Source organism: Prionailurus viverrinus, chromosome B3, assembly GCF_022837055.1.
Source record: "Prionailurus viverrinus isolate Anna chromosome B3, UM_Priviv_1.0, whole genome shotgun sequence".
Lineage (NCBI taxonomy): Eukaryota > Metazoa > Chordata > Mammalia > Carnivora > Felidae > Prionailurus > Prionailurus viverrinus.
Window position 1 is genome coordinate 415384 of NC_062566.1, and position 24760 is coordinate 440143.

General features: G+C 42.0%; 1 protein-coding gene across 1 annotated transcript in view; it reads left to right on the forward strand.

Moving 5' to 3' along the window:
• Positions 1-24760, forward strand: part of IQGAP1 (IQ motif containing GTPase activating protein 1) — a 102722-nt gene that overhangs the window by 45381 nt on the left and 32581 nt on the right. Inside the window, exons 9-17 of the mRNA XM_047862222.1 lie at positions 294-378; positions 5253-5416; positions 7096-7180; positions 7933-8096; positions 8315-8475; positions 10404-10528; positions 12130-12293; positions 24295-24385; positions 24576-24743. Coding sequence (XP_047718178.1) covers positions 294-378; positions 5253-5416; positions 7096-7180; positions 7933-8096; positions 8315-8475; positions 10404-10528; positions 12130-12293; positions 24295-24385; positions 24576-24743 — 1207 coding nt within the window. The remainder of the gene's footprint in view (positions 1-293; positions 379-5252; positions 5417-7095; positions 7181-7932; positions 8097-8314; positions 8476-10403; positions 10529-12129; positions 12294-24294; positions 24386-24575; positions 24744-24760) is intronic.

The window sequence follows — 24760 nt, forward strand, 5'->3', positions numbered from 1 at the left end:
GGATGCAGGCTCACAAGTGGGCAGGACGGGCTTCACCCGTGCTTCCTGCTCAGGCTCGTGTTCTCCAACTCTGGGAGAACCTTCGGGCTTGTCATTAACAAGCAGATCTGCTTTTTACGTTTTTAGTTGATATTTCTGTAGCGTCCCACAACTTAATGAAGTTGTGCTTCATTAAGGATTGCAAGCCACACCCTTACTCTTTGTTGTCTTTTGGTGGGGGAGAAGTGCAAGTATGTTGCTGTGGGTCTTCTTAGAGACCTGAACTGATCTGTGACTTTTTTACTCATCTTCAGACAGAAAACTCTGAGAGAGAAAGGGATGTTTATGAGGAGCTGCTCACTCAAGCTGAAATTCAAGGCAATATCAACAAAGTCAATAGTAAGTATGTCCCTGACTCAGGTACCTGGAGAGACGTTACAGAACAATAGGAGTGTTGATCTGTTCTTGTACCGATGACATGGTTTGAGTTTATTTATCAGAGGATTTGTTTAGGAACTATTGCTTATTACTGTTTTTTTGTGTTTGTATGTCTTCTGTTTTAGCTACTGTCGTCCTCAGGTGGGCCCTCGCTATTCTGTTTGCTCATCTGTCTGCTGTAGCTTCTGGACTTGCCTTGTTGGCTAATTTCACTCTCTCACCCTGTGTTAACACACTTTTTAAAAAATCGAAATAGTGACTTTTCCTATTTTTAAAGTAATATTTTTATTTTTTTTTCAGAGAGTAATACAAGCTATCCAGAAGTAAACAAAAAATACACAGAAAATTAACCCCTCATCCCCTAGAAATAACCACTATTAGCATTTTTTATGAATATCCTTTTCAAAACATTTTTAAACAAAAATGAGATTAAAAAATGATTTTTGTATATATGTGTTACATTCTTTTGAGAAACTAATTTCTTGAAAGTGTCACTTTCACTTTATCACTCTTCTGCTAAAGAACCTACATTATTATTTGCTGGACAAAATGTAGACCCCCTAGTCTAGTGGAGTTCTGTATTTTGTATTTTATGCATACTACTCTGTACAAACTCATCTGCCTAATTGTCTCCCATATTCACTCCGTCCATTTCATCACTCATGAAGGAGTCCTGTTCTGGAGTGGCTCAGACCTGGGACTTGGTCTCTTGGCCTCTTACTTAAATTTTTTTTTTTTATTAAATTTTTTTTTTTTTTCAACGTTTATTTATTTTTGGGACAGAGAGAGACAGAGCATGAACGGGGGAGGGGCAGAGAGAGAGGGAGACAAAGAATCGGAAACAGGCTCCAGGCTCCGAGCCATCAGCCCAGAGCCCGACGCGGGGCTCGAACTCGCGGACCGCGAGATCGTGACCTGGCTGAAGTCGGACGCTTAACCGACTGCGCCACCCAGGCGCCCCGATCTTACTTAAATTTTTTTAACGTTTATTTATTTTTGAGAGACAGACACACACACACACACACACACACACACACACACACACACACACATACACATACAATCTGAAGCAGACTCCAGGAGAGAGAGAGAGAGAGAGAGAGAGAGAGAGAGACATGCACATGCACACACACACACACACACACACACACACACACACACACACACACAATCTGAAGCAGACTCCAGGCTCTGAGCTGTCAGCACAGAGCCTGATGAGGGGCTCGAACTCAAAAACTGAGATCTCGATCTGAGCCAAAGGTGGACACTTAACCGACTGAGTCACCCAGGTGCCCCTCCTGGCCTCATTAATAGCACCTGTGGCATAAGTCGTTATGCAGATGATGAGATAATGTGTGTAAATTACATGGCATTTAGTAAGTCCTCAGTAAACATTAACATTATTATAGCTTTTGCTAATGGGGTAGTCTCCTCACTCTAATGGCCTCATACCTCATCTCTTAATCTGATTCAAATTATACCCATCATTCAGGGTCCAGCTCGATTCTCACCTGCACCCATTCCATCTCTCCCACAGCATTTATAGACCACACGATTTTATACTCAATTACGTATTGTCTTATATTGCTTGCCTTTGTTTCTGACATCTCCGTAAATTCCTTAAAGTACAGATTACTTATGAGTTATGCTTCTTTTGAGATCCCTGTAATTCCTAGCATAATGGTTACATTTGATTTCAACCAGACTTGACCTTGTTTTGCTAAAGATAATAATAATAGTAATAGTAATTCGTGTCCTCTTTGTTCATTGGGAGGCCCTAATTTCTCTCTTGAACCAATACTCTGAATAACTAGAGAGACTTTATTTATTTATTTATTTATTTATTTATTTATTAATAATTTGAGAGAGAGAGCACAAGCTGGGGAGGGGAAGAGAGACAGAGAGAGAGAATCCCAAGCAGGCTCCGTGCTGTCAATGCAGAGCCCTATGCAGGGCTTGAACTCACGGACTGTGAGATCGTGACCTGAGCCATAATCAGGAGTTGGTTGCTTAACTGACTGAGCCACCCGGGCGCTTCTAGAGAGCCTTTAGAAGTTTTTAGCAATTCCATATGATCAGAAACTCTTAAATCCTGACCAGGAGTATTTGTATTCTGTTGCATTCTAGTTCATTTGAGATAATGGTTTTCTGAACAGAGTAATAGTTCCATGCACGTATGAGTAATGTGTTGTCCTGTATCTATATGAATATTTAGGCCAGCAAATTGAACTAGAGTGTCCTTTTATACTTAGTTGTGTGAGAAGAAAGCGCAGCATGTTTCCTGCTGCACACGGTGCATATAACAGTCTTTGTGTCACTAAGTTTTTTTTTTCTGTATTGTTTAGGATTTTAGAACTGTGGTAGCTTGACTTGGCAAAGTGTATGAGAGTCTATTATAAACCTGTGAGGGAAGAGCCACAGTATATGTTTTTAAAGTGTTCCATTCAGGGGCGCCTGGGTGGCGCAGTCGGTTAGGCGTCTGACTTCAGCCAGGTCACGATCTCGCGGTCCGTGAGTTCGAGCCCCGCGTCGGGCTCTGGGCTGATGGCTCAGAGCCTGGAGCCTGTTTCCGATTCTGTGTCTCCCTCTCTCTCTGCCCCTCCCCCGTTCATGCTGTCTCTCTCTGTCCCAAAAATAAATAAAAACGTTGAAAAAAAAAATTAAAAAAAAAAAATAAAGTGTTCCATTCATATTCTCATGTGGTCAGAGGAGCAAAATAATACGAATTCCTTCAAATAGCTTTCAACGTGGTACGGATGATAAATGTGCAAATGAGTAATTTCAGGGCAACTTGCTTAGAACAAAATATCAAAGCTTGTATGAGGTGCATCATAAAATAAAGAAGGGAATGATGACTTCTCGTTGGAGGTTTGTATGGGAAACTTCTCTGGATAAATAAGGCAGGATTCCTCATAGAGGCACAATCTTTTCTAGTCGTAGAACCAGTCTGAAGCAAGAGAAAGTTGTATGCTAGGAAGATACAGGAACTTTAGGTCCAGAATTATCTTAACATAATTTATAGATAAGATTCTTCCCCTAAGGCTGTGAGAACCAGCAGTGAAGTCAATGCCCCAGGAGAAAGCTGCAGGCCAAATACTTAAAAATGAGAAAAAGTTTTTGAATAAGGAAAAGTGATTAAAGCTTAGTGGAAGAAAATATTTAAATAATGTTCTAAACTTTATCATCTTTATAGTATAAATGTTAGTAAATGTTTATTTAAATATTTACGTATTTATGTAGTAAGTTTATGCTTCCAGTAAAAGCATAAGTGACTAGATGCGTTTGTAGATAGGTAATCTGAGATTCTACTTTGCAGACCTAGAGAAAGCCTGGTAGTTACCTGATTTTGTTTATTTTCTGTCCCCATTCCTGTAAAAGTTCCACAAAGATAGAGATAACTTGTTTTGTTCAAAACTGTATTTGCAGCATAGAGCAGGTGCTCAGTAAGGGTTGAAGGAATGGATGGTTAATTGGCTAATGGTCACATAGACCTATAGCCATGACTGAAAGAGCCATCACCTTGGTGTGGTAATGAATTACTGAATTGCAGGTGTATTCATTGGGAAGAAGTGGATAGTCTCTTAGGAGTCTACAGTGAGACCACAAATCCATTGAAATTTAAAATCTTTTTCTTTTTGACAACTTATATTAATTTTTTATTAATTTAATTTAATTTAATTAATTTAATTAATTTAATTAATTAATTTAATTTAATTAATTAAATTAATTAAAAAATTTATTAATTTTATATTAATGAAAACATTAAAAATTTATAAGTGCTGCTATGTCCCAAATATTTTGATTTTTAGGATGTTATTATTGATTTGTTTTGCTACTTCGGTGATAAAATCAGTTCAACTGCATGGAGGGAGAATTCTTCTCTCTTTTAAAAATAAGGAAACTGAAAATCGTACAGTAATTATCATTTTCCAGTGGTTATTATTTCTGAAATCAGAAAGTACTGTATTCTGACTTCCAACCTAATACCTTATCTATTTTACAATATGCAGAGTGCTTTTGTGTACATTGATTTTATTTAATCTGAACAATAACACTATGGGGAAGGTGTCTTTATTATTTTCAGGTAAAGGAACATCTAGGTTTTCACTGCCAGATGTAAAAGACCTTATGTGACCTCAGGTTCTGTGACTAGAAGTAGAGAATATCGAGAGGGTGTAGACAGTGCCTTCCATTCCACATGGTCAGACCACCTTTGCTCTCTGGGCTCTGACTCCTGGGTGGAGTGTGTTTAGGAGATGGGGGATAATGAAGGGATTCGGACTGATGCTATAAAGAGGAACTAAGGCTGTTTCTCCTGGGGTAGACTGTCATGGGGAAAGAGGGACTGGATGTATTCAAGTGTCAACAGTAGGGTGAAAACTTTAATAGTTTTTGTTTTGTTTTGTTTTTTAAAACAAAATTGCCCAAAGATGTAGTAAGTTGCCATGGGAGAAACTTTCTCCTGTGTGGTAGTTTAGGCAACAATTTGGCATTTAGAGGGAATTTAGACACGAATTGGTTTGTACTGATGCCTCTTTTAGTGCTACCCGTAGTGGTGCCAGGTTGTCTACATCTGGAAGCTTTTAAGTAGGCCTGAGGCGTGGTCCAGGAATCTGTTAACTCTGATGAACAGCCCGGCTGGGGCCCCTGGACTTGATGCCTTTAAGGTTCTCTTCCAATGCCAAGATCCTGTGCTTCTGTGATATTCCAGAATAAAGGCCATCTGAACTATATTTCCCTCATCTGAAATTGAGATTGGTTTGGGGGAGGGAAAAATACTCTAGACCGATGTTTACAAAGTGTTTTCTTAAGCTTTGGTCTTTTTTCTTCCTCAGCTTCTTCTGCATTAGCAAATGTGGATCTGGCCTTGGAGCAGGGCGCTGCACTGGCCTTGTTCAAGGCTCTGCAGTCCCCCGCGCTGGGCCTTCGAGGGCTCCAGCAGCAGAACGGTGACTGGTACCTCAAGCAGCTCCTGGGTGATAGACAGCAGAAGAGACAGGTAAAAGTGTCCTGGGTCGAACCCGCAAGCTTTCACATGTAGCCATTCGAATCCTGTATTCGATCCTGTATCGTTTAAAGATATTTATGGAGGCTTTTTCCCCTATAGTTATAGTATCACCCATAGTTTTTAGTATAACTTTTTCTCCCGCATATAAATGCAGGATTTTATTTATTGAAAAAAAAAATTTTTTTTTTAATGTGTATTTATTTTTGAGAGAGAAAGAGTGTGTGAGCAGGGAAGGGGCAGAGAGAGAGAGAGAGAGAGAGAGAGAGAGAGAGAGAAAATCCAAAGCAGGCTCCAGGCTCCGAGCTGTCAGCACAGAGCCTGATGTGGGGCTCGAACTCACGACCCGGGAGATCATGCCCTGAGCCAAAGTTAGATGCTTAACCAACTGAGCCACCCAGGTGCCCCTAAATGTAGGTTTTTAAAATATCCTCAAGTGGGGTGTCTGGGTGGTTCAGTTGGTTGAGAGTCCGGCTCTTGATCTCAGCTTGACTCTTGATCTCAAGGTCCTGAGTTCAAGCCCCGTGGTGGGCATAAAGCCTACTTAAAAAAAAAAAAAGTCCTCGGGGGCGCCTGGGTGGCTAGGTCGGTTGGGCATCCAACTTCCACTCAGGTCATGATCTCACAGTTTGTGAGTTCAAGCCCTGCATTGGACTCTGGGCTGACAGCTCAGAGCCTGGAGCCTGCTTCGGATTCTGTGTCTCCCTCTCTCTCTCTTCCCTTCCCCAACTTGTGCTCCGTCTCTCAAAAAAAAAAAAAAAAGTCCTCAGGTAAAATACACATTGTTTTTAGCTGTCTTTTGCTTTTAGAGTTGTAAATCTTCTTAAACACACCCACCCTCCGAACCTGACCACCCTTTCACTGAAGCATCCTTCTTAATCCCCCAGCTAAATGCCATTGGGGAAAACTTGAATCTTTTTTACATTCTTACTTCAGGAATTTCTACTTAAAAGAAAACACACGTCACTAGTTTCCTCTGGCCAACACTGGGAAAGTACTTAACGTGCAGTAAAAGTACACTGTGGAATTGTACTTAGTGGGTTTTTAGAACAAATATGAGTGGCTTTCTTTTTGTCTGAATGAGGACAGTGTACATTATACAGATTCCCAGCATATATCAGCCAAAGTCAATAGCATTAATGTGCTAAGGAGTCTATAAACATCTCATCTCAATATTTTGATGCTTCTCACAAACTATTCTTTTTTACATGTACTGGTGTCTGGAAAGTCACTCTACCCCAGATTTGGCAAGGGCTTTGGCTCTACCCAGGGATGCTACTTTGCACGTAGCCTGAAGCTGTCACTTAGGCCTCTGGTTCTTTGTCCCTGTGACTGCTGTTGAGATACGACAATTATAAGACCTGGAGGCATAGGCATGAGAATCCTTATATAAATGTTCTTTGCTTGGGGCGCCTGGGTGGCTCAGTCGCTGAGAGTCGGTGACTCTTGATTTCGGCTCGGGTCATGATCTCGCAGTTTTGAGATTGAGATTGAGCCGTATCAGGCTCTACCCTGACGGCTTGGAGCCCGCTTGGGATTCTCTCTCCCTCCATCCCTCTCTTTGCACCTCCCCCATGTGTTTGTGCACTCCCCCTCCCTCTCTCTCTCTCCCTCTTTCTCTCAAAATAAGTAAATAAACTTAAAAGAAAAACCAAGTTGTTTGCTTTTCTTAGGGTGGCCAGGCGGATCCCCTGCAGAAGGAGGAACTGCAGTCTGGAGTGGATGCTGCCAACAGTGCTGCCCAGCAGTATCAGAGAAGTAAGAGCCCCCCCTGAGAGGCCGAGTGGGGCTGATGTCACAAGGGGCGTCTGAGGTCAGATTCCGTCACTCCTCGCCCCCTCCCCAGGCCTGCTCGCCATCCACCACCGGGTGCCTCTGGCGGCGGCGGCTCCCCTGGTTTTCAAAGCAGAGCTGAGCCCGTGGAGGCTCACTCGGGCCGGGAGGCACCGACGGTTGGGGGAGGTGAGACTTAGGGGCTTGATCGGTAAGATCTGGACGGTGGAGGAGGGAGGAGAAGGAGAAGGACGCTCCTAACGTGAGAGAGGAAGGAAGGACGCGCGAGTAGAGGTATAGAAGGTGAGAGAGGTCTGGAAACAACGGTGGTTCGAATAACATTTTTGTACGTGTTTGGAGCCGAGCTGTGTAAGATAAAGGCTTGGAAAGACCGGAAACCTTTGCGTGGCAGCTTAAGGAGCTGGTCCTCTACTTGCCGGGCTGCAGGGGATGGAAGAGACGTTTTAGAAAGATGTTTTATAAATTGGAGTGGAGGGAAGATATGGGTGAAGGAGAAGGGAGGCCACCCTTTGAAACAGCTTCGTGGAGATACAGTCGGCCTGGCCTCCGGTTCACCTTCATACAAAGGGGGAGCCTGTTCCGTAAAGATGAAATTTCCACTTCAAACATTAGGGCTGATAGTTTATCCACAGAATGTAACTTTCTTCTGTGAAGACGACTCTCCTTCCCCTTGGGGCTTCCCACGCCAGCTGCATTTCTCACCTGTTTTCTACCAGGATTGACAGCCGTGGCAGCGATCAACGCCGCCATCCAGAAGGGTGTTGCTGAGAAGACGGTTCTGGAGCTCATGAATCCCGAGGCCCAGCTGCCCCAGGTGTTTCCATTTGCTGCTGGTCTTTATCAGAAAGAGCTGGCTACCCTGCAGCAACAGAGTCCTGAGGTAAGTCAGCTGAACCTGTCCTGCTTGTGAGCAAAATGGAGTGGCCATGAACTTGATACCTGCCCCTTGGAGTCGTTGGCAGAGCCTTTTTTTTTTTTTTTTTTTTAAATTAAATAAACCAGAAGCTTAGACTTCTTATGCCTTTATTAAACTTGTAACCTTGCTTGGTGTCCAAGAATGTCTGTCCTCCCCTTCTCCCCCTCCCCCTTTCTGTACAGCATAACCTCACCCATCCTGAGCTCTCTGTCGCAGTGGAGATGTTGTCATCAGTGGCCCTAATCAACAGGGCGTTGGAGTCGGGGGACATGAACACCGTGTGGAAACAGTTGAGCAGTTCCGTGACAGGCCTTACCAATATTGAAGAAGAAAACTGTCAGAGGTGGGTGCCCAGAGTGGCAGCTTGAGTCCATCAGACGGCTCTTACTCTGTTGCTGGTCAGCAACACTCCCGTTTTCAGGCATTGTGACCTTAGTGTGATCTTTTCTTTTTTTTTCCTGTTTTGATTCACTTTATTAACTGTTATGCTGGACGACTTATTGTAAATTACCTATTATCATGACATTCGACTCCTAAATATATAGATATGCTTATCTGGAACAATGAAGATACTTATTTTGTAGCCACAATAGTGCTGTCTTCTACCCTGACAAAAGCAGCACTTCATCTTTAGTATCTTCTAAGCCTAGTCCGTTTTCATGCTTCTTCACTTGTTCCAAAACTGTCCTTTTCTCCTGGTCTCTTCAAACCAGGATCGAGTGCAGGACCATGTGCTACATCTGACTGTTGTATCCCTTAGGTATCTTCTAATCTAGCGTGGTTCCTGTCTTCATGATGCCGAGTGGTTAAAGAGCTGGGACCAATTTGTATTAAATGTTCTGTCTTCGGGTTCTGGTTGCTTCCTGATATTTGGCTTATTCCTGTAAATTGGAAATTACATCCAAAGGGTTGTCAAGATTCAAGTCAACATTTTTTTTTTTTTTTCAACCTTTATTTATTTTTGGGACAGAGAGAGACAGAGCATGAACAGGGGAGGGGCAGAGAGAGAGGGAGACACAGAATCGGAAACAGGCTCCAGGCTCTGAGCCATCAGCCCAGAGCCTGACGCGGGGCTCGAACTCACGGGCCGCGAGATCGTGACCTGGCTGAAGTCGGACGCTTAACCGACTGCGCCACCCAGGCGCCCCTCAAGTCAACATTTTTGGTGATGTGTGTTTCATATCTCTTAACTAGAGGCATATAAAATCTATTTGTGTCACCGTTAGAAATACTAAGATTGATCATTGAACTGGGGAGACAACTTATTCCTCTAATGTATATTTATGTTTTCCCTTAGCATAATCTCTTTTTGTACCTTTGCACCATCAAAATATCCAGTTCCCCTTTAACCATCACCTAGTGTTTTTAACTCTGGTTGATAGTTCTTGTTTAAATCAGTACTTAATATTCAGTAAGAGTTGCTTAATGGTGATATCCTTTTTTTTTTTTTTTTTTTTTTTTTTTAAAGTAAGCTCTACACCCAATGCAGGGCTTGAACTCACGAACCCAAGATCAAGAGACACACACCATACTGACTGAGCCAGCCAGAGACCCTTAATGATATTTTGTTAGCTGGTGTATGGCCTTGTTTTTTTGTCTTTAGGAATTGGTTGAGACACTGCCTCTGGTTATTAGTTGGTGATATCTGGAATTTAGAACATGTAACAGGCTGTTAAGAATGAATGATATCCTGGGGCGCCTTGATGGCTCGTTTGCCAGAGCGTGGGCTCAATCTTGGGGTTATGATTTTAAGTACCACATTGGGTGTAGAGATTACAAAAAGAAAAAAATAAACTTAAAAAAAAAAAAAAGGGAAGAAGTAGTGATGCCTTTACATTTTCACATTTTGTTGAAGGTAACTCCTCAGTCCCAAAGTTTTCCTCCAGAGTATGTCAAACTGTTGGGATACATTAGCTGTCTTTGTTCCTTGGATAATTTGTTCCCAGTCTTCTCATTCCTGTCATCTGTGACAATCCTGAAGATTCCTTTTACTTTTCTTTTCTTTTTTTTTTTTTTAATGTTATTTATTTTCAAAGAGAGAGAGAGAGAGAGCAAGCAAACATGCATACACACAAGGGAAGGGCAGAGAGAATCCCAAGCAGGTCCCCATGCTGACAGCACAGAGCCCAATGTGGGGCTCGATCCCATAAGCCATGAGATTACGACCTGAATTGAAACTAAGAGTTGGACGCTTAACTGACTGAGCCACTCCTGAAGGTCCCTTTTCTTATGTTGTCCTTCATTGTCTTTTTTGTTGGGGGAATGAGGCAGGTATCTCGATGAGCTGATGAAACTGAAAACTCAGGCACATGCAGAAAATAATGGATTTATTACATGGAATGACATTCAGGCTTGTGTGGACCATGTGAATCTGGTGGTGCAGGAGGAACATGAGAGTGAGTAATCTATTTAATTATCCCCTCAAATAATGACACAATTAAAGATGGTGTGATTCCACGACCTGATTCTGAACACTAGTCCTAGAAAGATTTTTGGAAATTGGATGTGTGTGTGTGTGTGTGTATCTCAAAAAGCTAAGGTTAGATGTTGTTTTCAAAACCTCAGGCAACTGCTACAATTAGGTGTGTGTGTAACAAAAACTAAAATATTCAGGACGTCCCTTGAACATGATCTTTTATTTTTAAACGTTTTGTAACAAGTAGTTCTGAGCTAACTAACTACCTGGAGTTAGGTCATCTTGCGCAGGTGCAGGGGACAGTCCTCCTTAAGACTCCTCTCATTTCAGACACCAGTCACAAACTCTAAGGAGTTCCCAGGTCACCACGCTTCTGAACAACTGGCTATAAATTCAGAGGTTCCCTCAATCTCCCCTCCCCCCCCCCCCACAGGTTCAATAATTTGCTAGAGTGCCTTGCAGAACTGAGGGTAAAGCCTATGTTTATGATGATAGTTTTATTATAGAGTATACAAATCAGAAGTGGTCAGAAAAGGAGACCTGTAGGGGGATGTCTGGTAGGGTCCCAAATGTGAAGCTTATGTGTCCTTAGGATGTGTGTCACAACCAGGGAGGCTCACCTGAGTGTGGGGTGTCCAGAGTTCTTAAGGGGCTTCGTTACCTGTGAAGGATTGGTTGTTGGCCATGTAACTGAACTCGGTTTCTAGTCTGCCTCCCCTCCCTGGAGATAGGCAGGCTGGGCTGATACCACGATATCACACGGCTCAAAGCCCCAGTATTTTGATCGCGGGCTTGGTCTTGCCGGCATGACCAGCCCCCGTCCTGAGACCATCCAGCGGGCCCGCCTGGTTCGCACAGAAAGACTCAGGTGTGGTCCTAGAAGCCCGGCAAGAATAACACAGATAATCCTACCATTTAGGAAATTCCAAGGGGTTCAGAGGCTTCATCTCAGAGACTCAGGTCAAAGGTCAACCAAATTTTTCTTCTACCACCGAGCCTTTACAGAAGTAGTGCAGCTGCCTGAGATACCTAAGGAATGAATGTTTTTAGTTTTAATTCGTTCAGTTTGTATTTCCTGTAAGAAAAATGCCGTTGGTTAGTGAGAAGAGCCTTGCTTTGGGGTGGGGAGCCCTCGGGTTGGATCTGCCATCGGCCACCTGTTTGCGGTGTGGTCTTGAAGAAATCTCTAAGCCTAGTCTTTTCTTACATAAAGATGTTGATCAGGTGACTTTTTAGGATTCTTTGAACTCTGACGTGCTGTGAATCAAAAATGGTTTTGATTACACATTGCAAAGTACTTGAAAGCTAGATTATTAAAGCCAGTTTCGTGAAAGTTCTCTCAACTTTTCAGGTAGAGCAATTAAAAATAAAACAGAAAGACTTGAGGTTTCAGTGGCAATATGGATACCAGGGAGTTTACTTTAAATGAAACAAATACTAAAAAAAAATTAAATGCTGCTTAATATTATAGGTGTCAAGTTATGATTTGAATCATAATGCTTGGGTGGATTTATGATTAATTAGATTTGTTTAAATAATTTGTTAATTAAAAGAAAATAACCTTTGTCCCTTCATATTTAGGGATTTTAGCCATTGGTTTAATTAACGAAGCCCTGGATGAAGGTGATGCCCAAAAGACTCTGCAGGCCCTGCAGATTCCTGCTGCTAAACTTGAGGGAGTTCTCGCAGAAGTGGCCCAGCATTACCAAGACACGCTGATCAGAGCAAAGAGAGAGAAGGCCCAGGTGAGTGGCACTGAAATTGTTCTTTTCCCTTCAGAGCACTTCATCCCTCATCCCTTCAGAGACAGAGGAAATCTCTCCCTTCATTTCCTCAATGACTGTTTTCTGGCACCTTTGCACTCAGAGCACTGGAGGGACACGAGACGTGACAGTGCATATTTGGGTGTTTTTGTGGTTCTCTGTTGTTGTAGACACATCTCTTGTGTCTCTTTAAGTAAATTCTGTGTTGAAACGTAATGCCAAAATTGTGTAAGTTACGTAAGTTGCGTTAGTATATATGAGAATTAAAAGTGGCATAAATTTTCAAGAGCATACCTGTGTAATTGGTACTCAGATTATGAAAAGCTTAACGGAACTGTCCACCCCATCCTTTTCTGTCCTTGTCCACCCCCCACTCACCCACCTGCTGGTAACCACTATCTTGATTTTTTTTTTTTTTTTTTTTTTTAAATTTTTTTTTTTCAACGTTTTATTTATTTTTGGGACAGAGAGAGACAGAGCATGAATGGGGGAGGGGCAGAGAGAGAGGGAGACACAGAATTGGAAACAGGCTCCAGGCTCCGAGCCATCAGCCCAGAGCCTGACGCGGGGCTCGAACTCACAGACCGCGAGATCGTGACCTGGCTGAAGTCGGACGCTTAACCGACTGTGCCACCCAGGCGCCCCCACTATCTTGATTTTTAATGCCACGGTTGATTTTTGCCTGTATTTGAATTGTATTTGAACTGCCTGTAAGTAGCATTTTATACTTTCTTGTATCTGGTTTCTTTTGCCCAACATAATGTTAGTGAAATTCATCTGTGTAGCTGCAAGACGTATGAATTTGTTCATTCTCATTGTTGTGTGCTATTCCATCACGGGGTTATATATTCATCGTTGGTAAATTTGGGGTTGTTTCCCATTCTTTGGCTATTGCAAATAGTGCTTCTATGAATATTTTAGTACATGTCTCTTGGTAAATATATGTATCATTTCTATTAATTAGGTGTACATTTAGAAGTAGAATGGATGGGTCATAGGGAATACACATAAGCTTTAGTAGATAAATGCCATGTTTTTTATAATGGCTTTACTGAGATGTAACTCTCCTACCATAGATCTCACCATTTCAAAGTGTACAATTCAGCGGTTTTTGTTCTGTTCACAGAGTTGTGCAACCCTCTCCTCAATCAATTTTAGAAGATTTTTGTCACCCCAGAGAGAAACCTGGCACTCATTAGTCACTTCTCATTTTCCCTTAGTCTCTCCAGCTCGAGGCAACCAGCAGTCTGCTTCTGTTGGTGGATTTGCCTCTTCTGGTCATTTCGTCTACATGGACTCATACAATATGTGGTCCTTTGTGATTGGCTTCTTTCATTTAGCTTGGTTTACCCAAGTTGTAGCATGTGTTGGGAGTACATTTCTTTTTACTGTCAAATTATGTTCCACTGTATGGCTGTACCACATTTTACTTATCCATTCATGAGCTGATGGACACATAGATTGTTTCTACTTTGTGGCTATTAGGAGTAATACTGCTATGAACATAAAAGTTTTTGTGGGTGATTATAACACACCTTTTAAAAAGTTTGTCTTACCTCTCAGCTAGGTTGTTGACGGAAATGGACAAGATTTGTACCTCTTTTTATCATGTTGCTGAGTAGGAAGTTTCTTTGTATATAGTAGGCCCTCAGATGTTAGTTGCATGATTAAGACATAATTACTTCTGTTTTTCTAATTGTGATGGATCTCCTTTTAGGTTCTTCCTAAGTAATAACAGTTACATAGGGGGGACCACACCTTTCTTTTCTGACTGAGAGGATCCCTACCGTGAGGTCTGGTAGCAAGCAGAAGAACTAAAAGAAAAATCTTTTTTTTTTTTTTTAATTTTATTTTTAAGTAATCTCTACACCTAATGGGTGTCTCGAACTCACAACCCTGAGATCAAGGGTCTCTCTACTGACAGGGTCAGCCAGGTACCGCCTCCCCCCCGCCACCCCAAAATAAATTTTTAATTTAGGGGGTCACATTCTTTCTGGGAAACCAAAGGTGGAAAAACAGACCAGAACTTTTGTGTTATTGAGGCTTTTGTATGCTCCCGCTGATGGAGGCTCTGTAAGCGTGGGCTGGGATGAGGGGTCGTGGCTAACACTGTAATGTTGATTGACCCCCTTTGATTGCATTGTCAGGAGAGTAGTTGGCATTACCGTGTCCTAATCATATAAATACGGCAAGTACCAGATTTCACTTAAGAGGCACATCGTGGTGCAGAATGTCAGTGATCTGAAACACAAGTCCTATTTTGTAGTCAGGAAACTGAGAAAAAGGGATCGGATCTAATGTGATAATTACTTGGGTGAGAAGCGGTTGTAAATGGCGTTCTCTGTCTTTGATATTAATTTTGGACCATTTGGACCAGAGCTTCCCAAACTTGGCTGATTGTGAAAACACTTGAAAAGTCATTTTATTTTATTAAAAAAATTTTTTTTAATGTTTATTTATTTGTGTGAGAGAGAGGGAGACACAGAATCCGAAGAAGGCTTCAGGCTCTGAGCTGTCAGCACAGAGCCTGACACGAATGAAGCATGAAATCATGACCTGAGCCAAAGTCGGATGCTTAACCGACTGAGCCACCCAGGTGCCCTGAAAAGTCATTTTAAAAATACAGATTCCTAAGCTTTAACTCTATTCCTGATTCAGAATATCTAACCCGGGGCCTGGCTGCCCTGATTTTGTGAGGGCCAGTGGTGGTGGCGTTTCTTTTTGCTACCATATAAGTCCAGAAGGAATCTTAGATCTGCCTGACAGAGGAGTGGGCTTTGAGAGAATGAGCTAGGGCTGGTTCCCTAAAAAAGGAAACCTCTAAAAAAGGAAAGTCACTGGAGCACCCAACTTGTACCTGCTCTCACATGCTGTGAGCCTGACTGCTCCTTTTGTTTGGGTCGTGGGAGTTAAAGTTTTAGAGGATGTGACTAGAGTTTGAAGCATTTCCTTTTGCAGGGGAGTAACTTTCAGGATCCATCAAAAGGGGAGGAAGGGGGGCGGAGTTAGGGGAAAATTTGCTTGATAGTGCCAGGCCCAGCTGTGTAGACAAGTATTTGGTGGAATTGGCTTTTTTTAGGCCTCAGCTTAGCAGTTCCTCTGAGCCATTTTTGGGAGTGGTTTTAAAAATAATCATCTGGGTTCTAAAATTAGCGAACAAAAATCTTAATTTAAATTTGGTCTGTAGTTCTCTTGTGATATCTTTGTGTCTGGTTTTGGTATCAGGGTAATACCGGCCTCAAAGAATGAACTGGGAAGTATAACTTCCTCTTCTAGGTTTTAGAAGAGTTTCTAAAGGACTGCTGTGATTGTTCTTTAAACGTTTGGTAGAATTCACCAGCGAAGCCATATGGCCGTATGTTTTTGTTTGTTTGTTTTTGTAGAATGTGTTTCCACGTCTGTGTTTGTTATAGGCCTATTCGGATTTTTTTTCCAGTATTCTTTATTCCTCCTTCCCTTTCTTGTTGCCCTCTGGGAATTCTGTTTTGCATATATTGATATTATTAATGGTGTCCACAGGTTTCTGAGGCTTGATTCATTTTTTCTCATTCTTTTTTCATAACTGTTCCTTAGACTGGATATTGTTCCTCAGACTGTAAATTTAAATTGACCTATCTTCGGGCGCCTGGGTGGATGCCCAAATGGTTAAGCATTTGATTCTCGGTTGTAGCTCATGTCATGATTTCATGGTTCGTGGGTTTGAACCCTGAGCTGGGCTCTGTGTTGACAGCGCAGAGCCTGCTGGGGGTTCTCTCTCTCTCTCTCTCTCTCTCTCTCTCTCAAAATAAGTAAAATAAATAAACTTTAAAATAAATACACAAACAGACCTGTCATCTTCAAGTTCGCTGACTCTTTCTTTTGTGTGATCAAATCTGCTGAGTCCCTCCAGTAAATTTTTCGTCTCAGTTATTGTACTTTTCAACTCCAGAATTTCATTTTTTAAAAAATAATTTGTTTCTTTATTGCTATTCTCTGGTAAGATACTGTTCTTATACTTTAAGTTCTTTAGACATGGTTTCCTTTAATTCTTTGAACATATTTAAAATAGATAATTTAAGTGTGTTTGCTTTTTTCCCCTGTTTGAACCATGCTTTCCTGTTTCTTTCTTCTTTTCACTTTGGTAGTTTCATAGAATTTTCTTTTTTTCTTGTTATTCCCTTTTTAAATTTTAATTCCAGTATAATTACATTATATTATATTATATTATATTATATTATATTATATTATATTATATTAGTTTCAGGCATATGATACAATGATTCAACAGTTCTGTACATTACTCAGTGCTCATCATGGTAAGTGTACTCTTTAATCCCCATCATCTATTTCACCCATACCCTCCACCCGTCTCCCCTCTGGTAACCATCTGGTGTAGTTAAGAGTCTTTTTTTCTTTTTATTCATTTGTTTTGTTTCTTAAATTCCACATATGAGTGAAATCATATGGTATTTGTCTTTCTCTGAGTGACTTCACTTAGCATAATACTCTTTAGCTCTATCGATGTCATTGCATATGGCAAGATTTCTTTTTTTTTTTTTTTAATTTTTTTAATCTTTATTTATTTTTGAGAGAAAGAGAGTAAGAGAACAAGCAGGGGAGCAACAGAGAGAGAAGGAGACACAGGATCCGAAGCAGGCTCCAGGCTCTAAGCTATTAGTACAGAGCCTGATGCGGGGCTCGAACTCATGATCTGCAAGTTCATGATCTGAGCCAAAGTTGGATGTGCAACCAATTGAGCCACCCAGGTGCCCCAGTTTCATTCTTTTGTGTGTGTGTGTGTGTGTGATTTTTTAAATTTATTTTTGAGACAGAGCATGAGCAGGGGAGGGGCAGAGAGGGAGGGAGACACAGAATCTGAAGCAGGCTCCAGGCTCTGAGCTGTCAGCACAGAGCCCGACACGGGGCTGAACTCACAGACCGTGAGATCATGACCTGAGCCAAAGTCAGACGTTTAACTGACTGAGCCGCCCAGGCACCGCACCCCCCCCCCAACTGATTTCATTCTTTTTTATAGCTGAGTAGTATTCCATTTTATGAGAATACCACATCTTCTGTATCCATTCATCTATTGATGGGCAGTTAGGCTGCTTCCATTATTTGGCTATTGTAAATAATGCTGCTAGAAACATAAGGGTGCATATGTCTTTTCAAATTAGTGTTTTTTGTATTCTTTGGATAAATACCCAGTAGTTGGAATTATTGGATCATATGGTAGTTGTATTTTTAATTTTTTTCAAGCAAAACATCTCACATCTTTATTACTGAACCAACCTACTGGTGCAGAAGCAAAGTAACAGAAGAATCATTTCCTGGGTAAAACATGTCTATTGTTCAGGTAGTAATGATGCTTATAGAGTGACAGGATATGAGCAGCATAAATATGTATGCCATCTCATGTGGAATTCCTTACAGACCCAGCTTGGTTCTTCTCCAGTGCCTCCTCTTGGAGTTGTACCTGATTTTATTACCAGTTTTCATCCATCCTGGAAAAATGGGGAATGGAATGATTCTGCATTTGTCTCTTGGCCAGGAATTGCTTTATCCTGAGAGTCTTTGAGAAGACATGGTGAGGAACTGTCAACTGCACATACCATGATGGTGGAGAAAAGGAGAGAGCTATTTTTAATTTTTGAGGAACCCCCATACTCTTTTCCACAGTGACTGTATCAGTGTGCACTCCCACCAACAGTGCACAAGGGTTCCTTTTTTTTCCATATCCTTGCCAACACTTGTTTCTTGTGCTTTTGATTTTAACCATTCTGACAGGTGTGAGGTGATATCTTATTTTGGTTTTGATTTGCATTTCCCTGATGATTAGTGATATTGAACATTTTTTCATGTGTCGGCCATCTGTATGTCTTTGGGGAAATGTGTCTTCCTGTCTTCTGCCCATTTTTAATTGGATTGTTTTTTGGGTGTTGAGTTGTATAAGTTGTTTACATATTTTGGATACTAATGCTTTATCAGATATGTCATTTGCAAATATCTTCTTCCATTCAGTAGGTTGTCTTTTAGTTTTGTTGATCATTTCCTCTGCTGTGCATAAGCTTTTTATTTTGATGTAGTCCCTTGCCTGTTGTTTCCCTTGCCTCAGGAGCCATATCTAGAAAAATGTTGGCTATGGCCAGCCCCTGTCAGAGAAATTACTGCCTGGGCTCTCTTATAGGATTTTTGTGGTTTCAGGTCTCACATTTAGGTTCTTAATCCATTTTGAGTTTACTTTTGTGGATGGTGTAAGAAAGTGGTCCAGTTTCGTTCTTTTGCATGTAGTTGTCCAGTTTTCCCATCAGCATTTGTTGAAGAGACTTTTTCCCATTGCATATTCTTGCCTCCTTTATTGAAGATTATTGACCGTGTAATCGTGGGTTTATTCCTGGACTGTCTATTCTGCTCCATTGTCCATGTGTCTTTTTTTGTGCTAGTACCATACAGTTTTGATTCCAACAGCTTTGTAGTATAACTTGAAATCCTGGGTTTGTGATACCTCCAGTTTTGTTTTTCTTTTTGAAGATTGCTTTGGGTATTCAGCATCTTTTATGGTTCCATATAAATTTTAGGATTATATTAGTTCTGTGAAAAATGTTGTTGGTATTTTGATGAGGATTGCGTTAAATCTGTAGGTTGCTTTGGGTAGTATGGACATTTTGACAATATTAATTCTTCCAATCCATGAGCATGGAATGTCTTTCCATTTGTGTCATCTTCAATTTCTTTCATCGGTAGTTTTTGAGTTTTCAGAGTTCAGGTCTTTTATCTCTTTGGTTAAGTTTATTCCCAGGTATTTTATTATTTTTGGTGCAATTGTAAATGGGATTGTTTCCTTAATTTCTCTTTCTGCTACCTCATTATTAGTGTATAGAAACGCAATGGATTTCTCTATGTTGATCTTGTATCCTGTGATGTTACTGAATTCATTTATCAGTTCCAGCGGTGTTTTGGTGGAGACTTCAGGGTTTTCAATATATGATACCATGTCATCTGCAAATAGTGAAAGTTTTACTTTTTCCATATCAATTTGGATGCCTTTTATTTCTTTTTCTTTCTCATTGCTGTGGTTAGGACTTCAGTACTATGTTGAATAAAAGTGGTGAGAGTGGACATCCTTGTCTTGTTCCTGACCTTAGGGGGAAAGCTCTCAGTTTTTCACCATTGAGGATGATGTTAGCTGTGAGTTCTTCATATATGGCCTTTATTATGTTGACACATGTTCCCTCTAAACTTACTTTTTTTTTTTAACAGTATGTACTTTTAAGTTTTTATTTATTTTTGAAAGAGAGAGAGAATGAATGGGGAAGGGGTAGAGAGAGAGGGAGACAGAGGATCTGAAGCGGGCTCTGCTCTGAGCCTGATATGGTACTCGAACTCCTAAACCATGAGATCATAAACTGAACCACAGTCAGATCCTTAACCAACTGAGCCACCCAGGCACCCCCCTCTCAACCTACTTTGTTGAGGATTTTTATCATGAATGGATGTTGTACTTTGTCAAATCTTGCTTTCTTGTTTCTTTGCATGTCTTGTAGTTTTTTTGTTGAAAACTGGACATATTATAATGGGGCAACTCTGGAAATCAGAGTCTATCCCTTCCTCAAGGTTTATTGTTGTCTTTTGTTAATGTTGTCTGTTTAGTGACTTTCAATCCTGTTGCGTCATAAGTGGCCACTGAAGTCTCTGCTTAATTAGCTAGAAGTCATCTAATGGTTAGGCAGAGTATTTTTTTTTTAAGTTTATTTATTTCGAGAGAGAGAGAGGGACAGAGAGTGAGGGACAGAGAGAATCCCAAGAAAGCTCCACACTGTCACCACAGAGCCTTACGTGGGGCTCAAACTCACAAACTGTGAGATCATGACCTGAGCCAAAATCAACAGTCAGACGCTCAACTGACTAAGCCACCCAGGGGCCCATAGGCAGAGTATTTTTAAATGCCTAGAACCAATAAAGCTCCCAGCTTTTGCTGAGGGCCAATGTGCATGTTGGGGTGCATCTTCAACACTCAGCCAGGTACTTTGCAATTCTGTCTTACCCTTCACTTCATGCTTGCCCAAAACTTCAAGGTTGGCCAGAGGTGAGCCCTTACAGCCTTATCGGATCTTTTCTGAGCATGTGCACAACTCACAGATGTATTATGGCCTTCTGGATTCCCATCTCAGGAGTATGTCAGAGGCTTCCAAAGCTCTCTGTGGACATCTCGTTCTCAAATTTTCCTTTTTAAGCTTTTTAGTTAGCTTACTGTTTGCCTTAATTTTTATCCACTGCTCTAGACATTTGTGATGTTAAACAAGTGCCTCCAGGGGCATTTTGATAAATGCCCCTGGAGAAAAGGCTGTTTGCACAGGGCATGCTGTAAGTCAGTTCAGATGAAGACAGCCTTGCTTGGTCTTCTAGGGATCTACCTACCAGGTCAGCTAGTGACAGTTCTCTGAGAATAGAAGGGGCTCTGAGGGAGGTGTGTGTGTGTGTGGTGGGGGAGACAGATGGAAATGGGGCCATTTGAAATGCCACAAAGCTCACAGTTGTTAATGAAATTCAGCGGTTATTCTTGAACAAACTGATTACTGCAAGCATTTGGTCAATTTATGTAGTTTTGAAAAAGTTGCCTCTGATGATTTTTGCCAGTGTTTTTGTTGCTTTTATGGAGGAGAGGATTTTCAGAAGTCCTTACTGTACTATTTTCACTGATGGTCACTTCTCTCTCCATTTAAATTTAGTGTTTTTGGAATACTTGTTAAAGTAGATTCCTAGTCATTGGGTAGTAATATCTGCATGCTAAGACATGGACATCAGGGAGTCTCCAGGGCTCCTTTTATAATTACAGGTGTGAATGACTTGTAACTCTCTGTTCTCCCCCCGCTACGGTGTGTGTACATACATACGTGCACGTGGCTAAAAATCAGCTGGTGTGCACGAGTGCGACTGTACCAGTTGTTGGAATATTGAGATACTTTTGTTTGGTCCGCTGCTGCTGCCCCGACAATGTGTGCCACCCCCGGTTCTTGCTCTTTCCCTGGACTTTGTGCAGCAACTAAAGGATTAATACCCAGTCCAGCGGGCCATAGGACTGCTCTTCGGATTGTTGAGTGCTTGTGTTGCGTTGTTGATGCGTGTGTTGTATAGATGCATGTATGTGTGTGTTGATGTGTGTATATATGTATGGCATAGTTTGTGTGTGTGTGTGTATATGTGGCATGGTTTGCATGTATGATGATAAGTAATATCTCAAAGTTATTTAATATTAAATTAATATTCATTAATAATTTAATAATATTTTATTTGTCGTCACACATGCAAATCATGCCCCATGTAACAGGAGAGACTTACGGGGTAAGAAGTGCCCTATGGAGGTGTGTGAGTTTGTGCTGTGCACACACACACAGAATGGCCACTCTTTGCCCCTTCTCCCTTTCCTTTCCCCATATTTACCTACAATCATTGCCCACTCTTTTTGGTTCTTATTTCTGGTTTCTGTCTCTTTACCTCTTCTGAATGCAGCCAGTGTGCAAGTGTCAGCCTTGTTAAGGGGCAGAATTTCAGTATATTTTATGTAGTATTTTCACATTAAGTCTTTTATCTCGGTATTCTCCACGGTATCTAGCCTAGGGTTTTAACTCTCTGCTCAATGATTTGTGTTAATCTTGGATGGTCTCTTTAGAGTGTGTGGGGGCATCTGGGTTTTTTGTCATCTTATTTGATCTGATGGGAGCTGAGAGAACCTGTCCTTTCCTTACACTGGGATGAGGTGGTGTGTGTCTCTTTCCTCCTTCAGTCCGGTGACGGCCATTCCTACACCATCTTTCCCTGCCACACCCGACACACCCATCTGTTCCCTTCTCTCGCTTCCGCTTCCGCTGCTCTCGCTTCCGCTTCTCTCGCCCGGCCCGCCCGCTTCTTAGGGGAGCGTGCATGTGTTTGTTTTGATTGTTTTGCCTTAGTCTGCCTGGGGCAGAGAAGGCACAACTCGGAATGGTCAGAATTCTTGGTAAGTTGGGCCTTTCTCTGAATGCAGGAAACATTGTGCCAAACCTCCCAGCTCTGTGTACAGTAGATTTCTGCTCAGGGGTATCTGATGTGCGATTAACCTAAAAGTGAACCAAAAAGGACCTGGTTCTGTGGGAATACTTTTGTTTTTATGTGCGACGACTTTCAGGCTACCTCTTCTGGAGATCACGCCTCCAGCCCTCTAGTGTGTGATTTCTCAGTTTACGTTGTCACAGACCTGGAGCTGACTCACCATATTGTCTCCCGTTGAGACTATTGCTTAGCATTTCCAGTATTTATTGATATGATTTTAGGGGGATCGTGTGCGGCCGTTTTGTTTTCAGTACCAGAAAGTGACTAGTGGTAGGAACGTACTAACTTCTGAAGCTCTTAGGTGATATGTTCATGCATTCTATTTGTCCGTGTACTCATTTCCTTTCCCCAGTGTCAGTTTCTGAAAATTGGGACAGCGCCTCTAAGATTCTAAGCCCAGCATTTACCTTAATTTGCTTAAATGACCTTTCTTCCTAAAACTCTGCGTTTGAAAGGAATACATCACAGCTTTCAATGTCATGGCTTCCTTTGGCTTTCTCCTGTCACCAGGGTGCTTTGGCCACTGCCTCCACTCTGCTGATTGAAACATTGTGTCTCTCTCCACAATAATGTGGGAGGAAAGGGAAGCTTCCTCTGAGGTTTTGCTAGACTGTTGGGCCTCCTGAGGACATTGAAAAGGTCTGCTTTGCCCTGCTTCATCTGGCAGCGTAATTGTAGTTCCTGCTCCCAGTTGTCTCCTTGGTGCCTTGGCAGGTTATATTTACACCAAGCACTTAGAATGGAATTTCGATCTGCTATTTACCCCAAATGCTGTTAGCTCAAGCCTGAGAAACAGTTAATTTTATTGGATCTGCCAGGATCACCTCAAACATGACTCTCTCAGCCTGGCCACTTCAAAACCTGAAGTGGCTTGCCTTTTCTGGAGAAGACTGCTGTATTAATCTTCAGTATTGGTGCTTTCTATTAAGACTTTTGGAGACATTAACAAACAGAGGACCCTCACTGTTGGGAGACGGTTGAAACTTCTGTAACCTCAGTATGACCACTGAAATCTAAGTTGGTATCAGAGGTTTCCAGTTCTGACTCTGACACTGACACAGGTGGATATGGTAGAATCTGTCCCCTCACAGCAGTGAGTACCTGGGGCTAATCCCTAGTGACTTGCCCAAGTCACAGAGTGTTAGCCAGATTCTTGGAAATTAGAAGATACTGGAGGACATTTCTGCCAACCCCAGTCTGTTTGACATGTCTTTCAGCGCAAACGATTGCCAATAAGCTACTTAAAAAAAATGTCTAAGACTTACTTAGAAAGAGGGAAGCAAGCCACCGGTTTTATTTCCTATCAATCCCCAGTATTCAACCTGGACTGCACTGTGGACCAGTGAGACTTTTGTTGGCCATGCTGAGCAAACTAATCACTGTTTATTATGTTTCTGTGTGGAAATGTGTTTTTAAGTTTCCAACAACTGACGTAACGTTCAAGGTTTAGAATATAAGCTGGGGATAAGTTTAGATTGCCTGTAATGACTCCTGGCTTTACCTGTGGTGAAGTCTGGCAATCTTAAAAACAGCAGTCATAGAGAATATTAACTTCCTTTCAATATTGATGTCAAAGGGGCCTTCTAAAAAAGTACCACATGTTCCTATTCGTGCCGTGGCCCTCGTCGCACTAACGAAGTCCCAGGTCCCTTCCCAGTTTGGTCCTCTGCCGCTCCTAGCTGCTCGTGACTTCCTGAGCCCCTTGCATCCATGTTCATGTAATCCGTCCCCTGCATCTGAGGCATGTCTCATAAGCTTTGACCAGGTTTCGATGCCCAGCCTCTTCCAGTTGGCCGTTCGATGTGTCTTGTATGTTTGGAACTTCTTCTGCCTCTAATTGAGTCTCAGAAGTCCGCTTGATCTCTTGTACCCTAATGTCATGACTCTGATACTGTTTTGCTTTAATGGTGTGTAGGAAACCCAGGATGAGTCAGCGGTGTTATGGTTGGATGAGATTCAAGGTGGAATCTGGCAGTCCAACAAAGACACCCAGGAAGCACAGAGGTGTACGTATGGGTGTTTTATTTCTGTTTCTGTGGCGGGGGGCGGGAGGGGGGGGTGGTGCGGTGTCCCCTATCCCAGTCTTCCAGCTTGATAGAGAGCCGGAGCGGGGCAGGGGACAGTCTGCCATGGTGACGTAGTGTGCGCATTTAGACACTTCTGAACTATTCTTGTGACCCTTGTCTTCTGGGATAGTTGCCCTCGGAATCTATGCCATCAATGAGGCGGTGGACAGTGGTGATGTTGGCAAAACACTGAGCGCCCTTCGTTCCCCTGATGTCGGCTTGTATGGAGTCATCCCTGAGTGTGGTGACACTTACCAGAGTGACCTTGCTGAGGCCAAGAAGAAAAAACTGGCAGCAGGTGAGTTATTGGGAAAG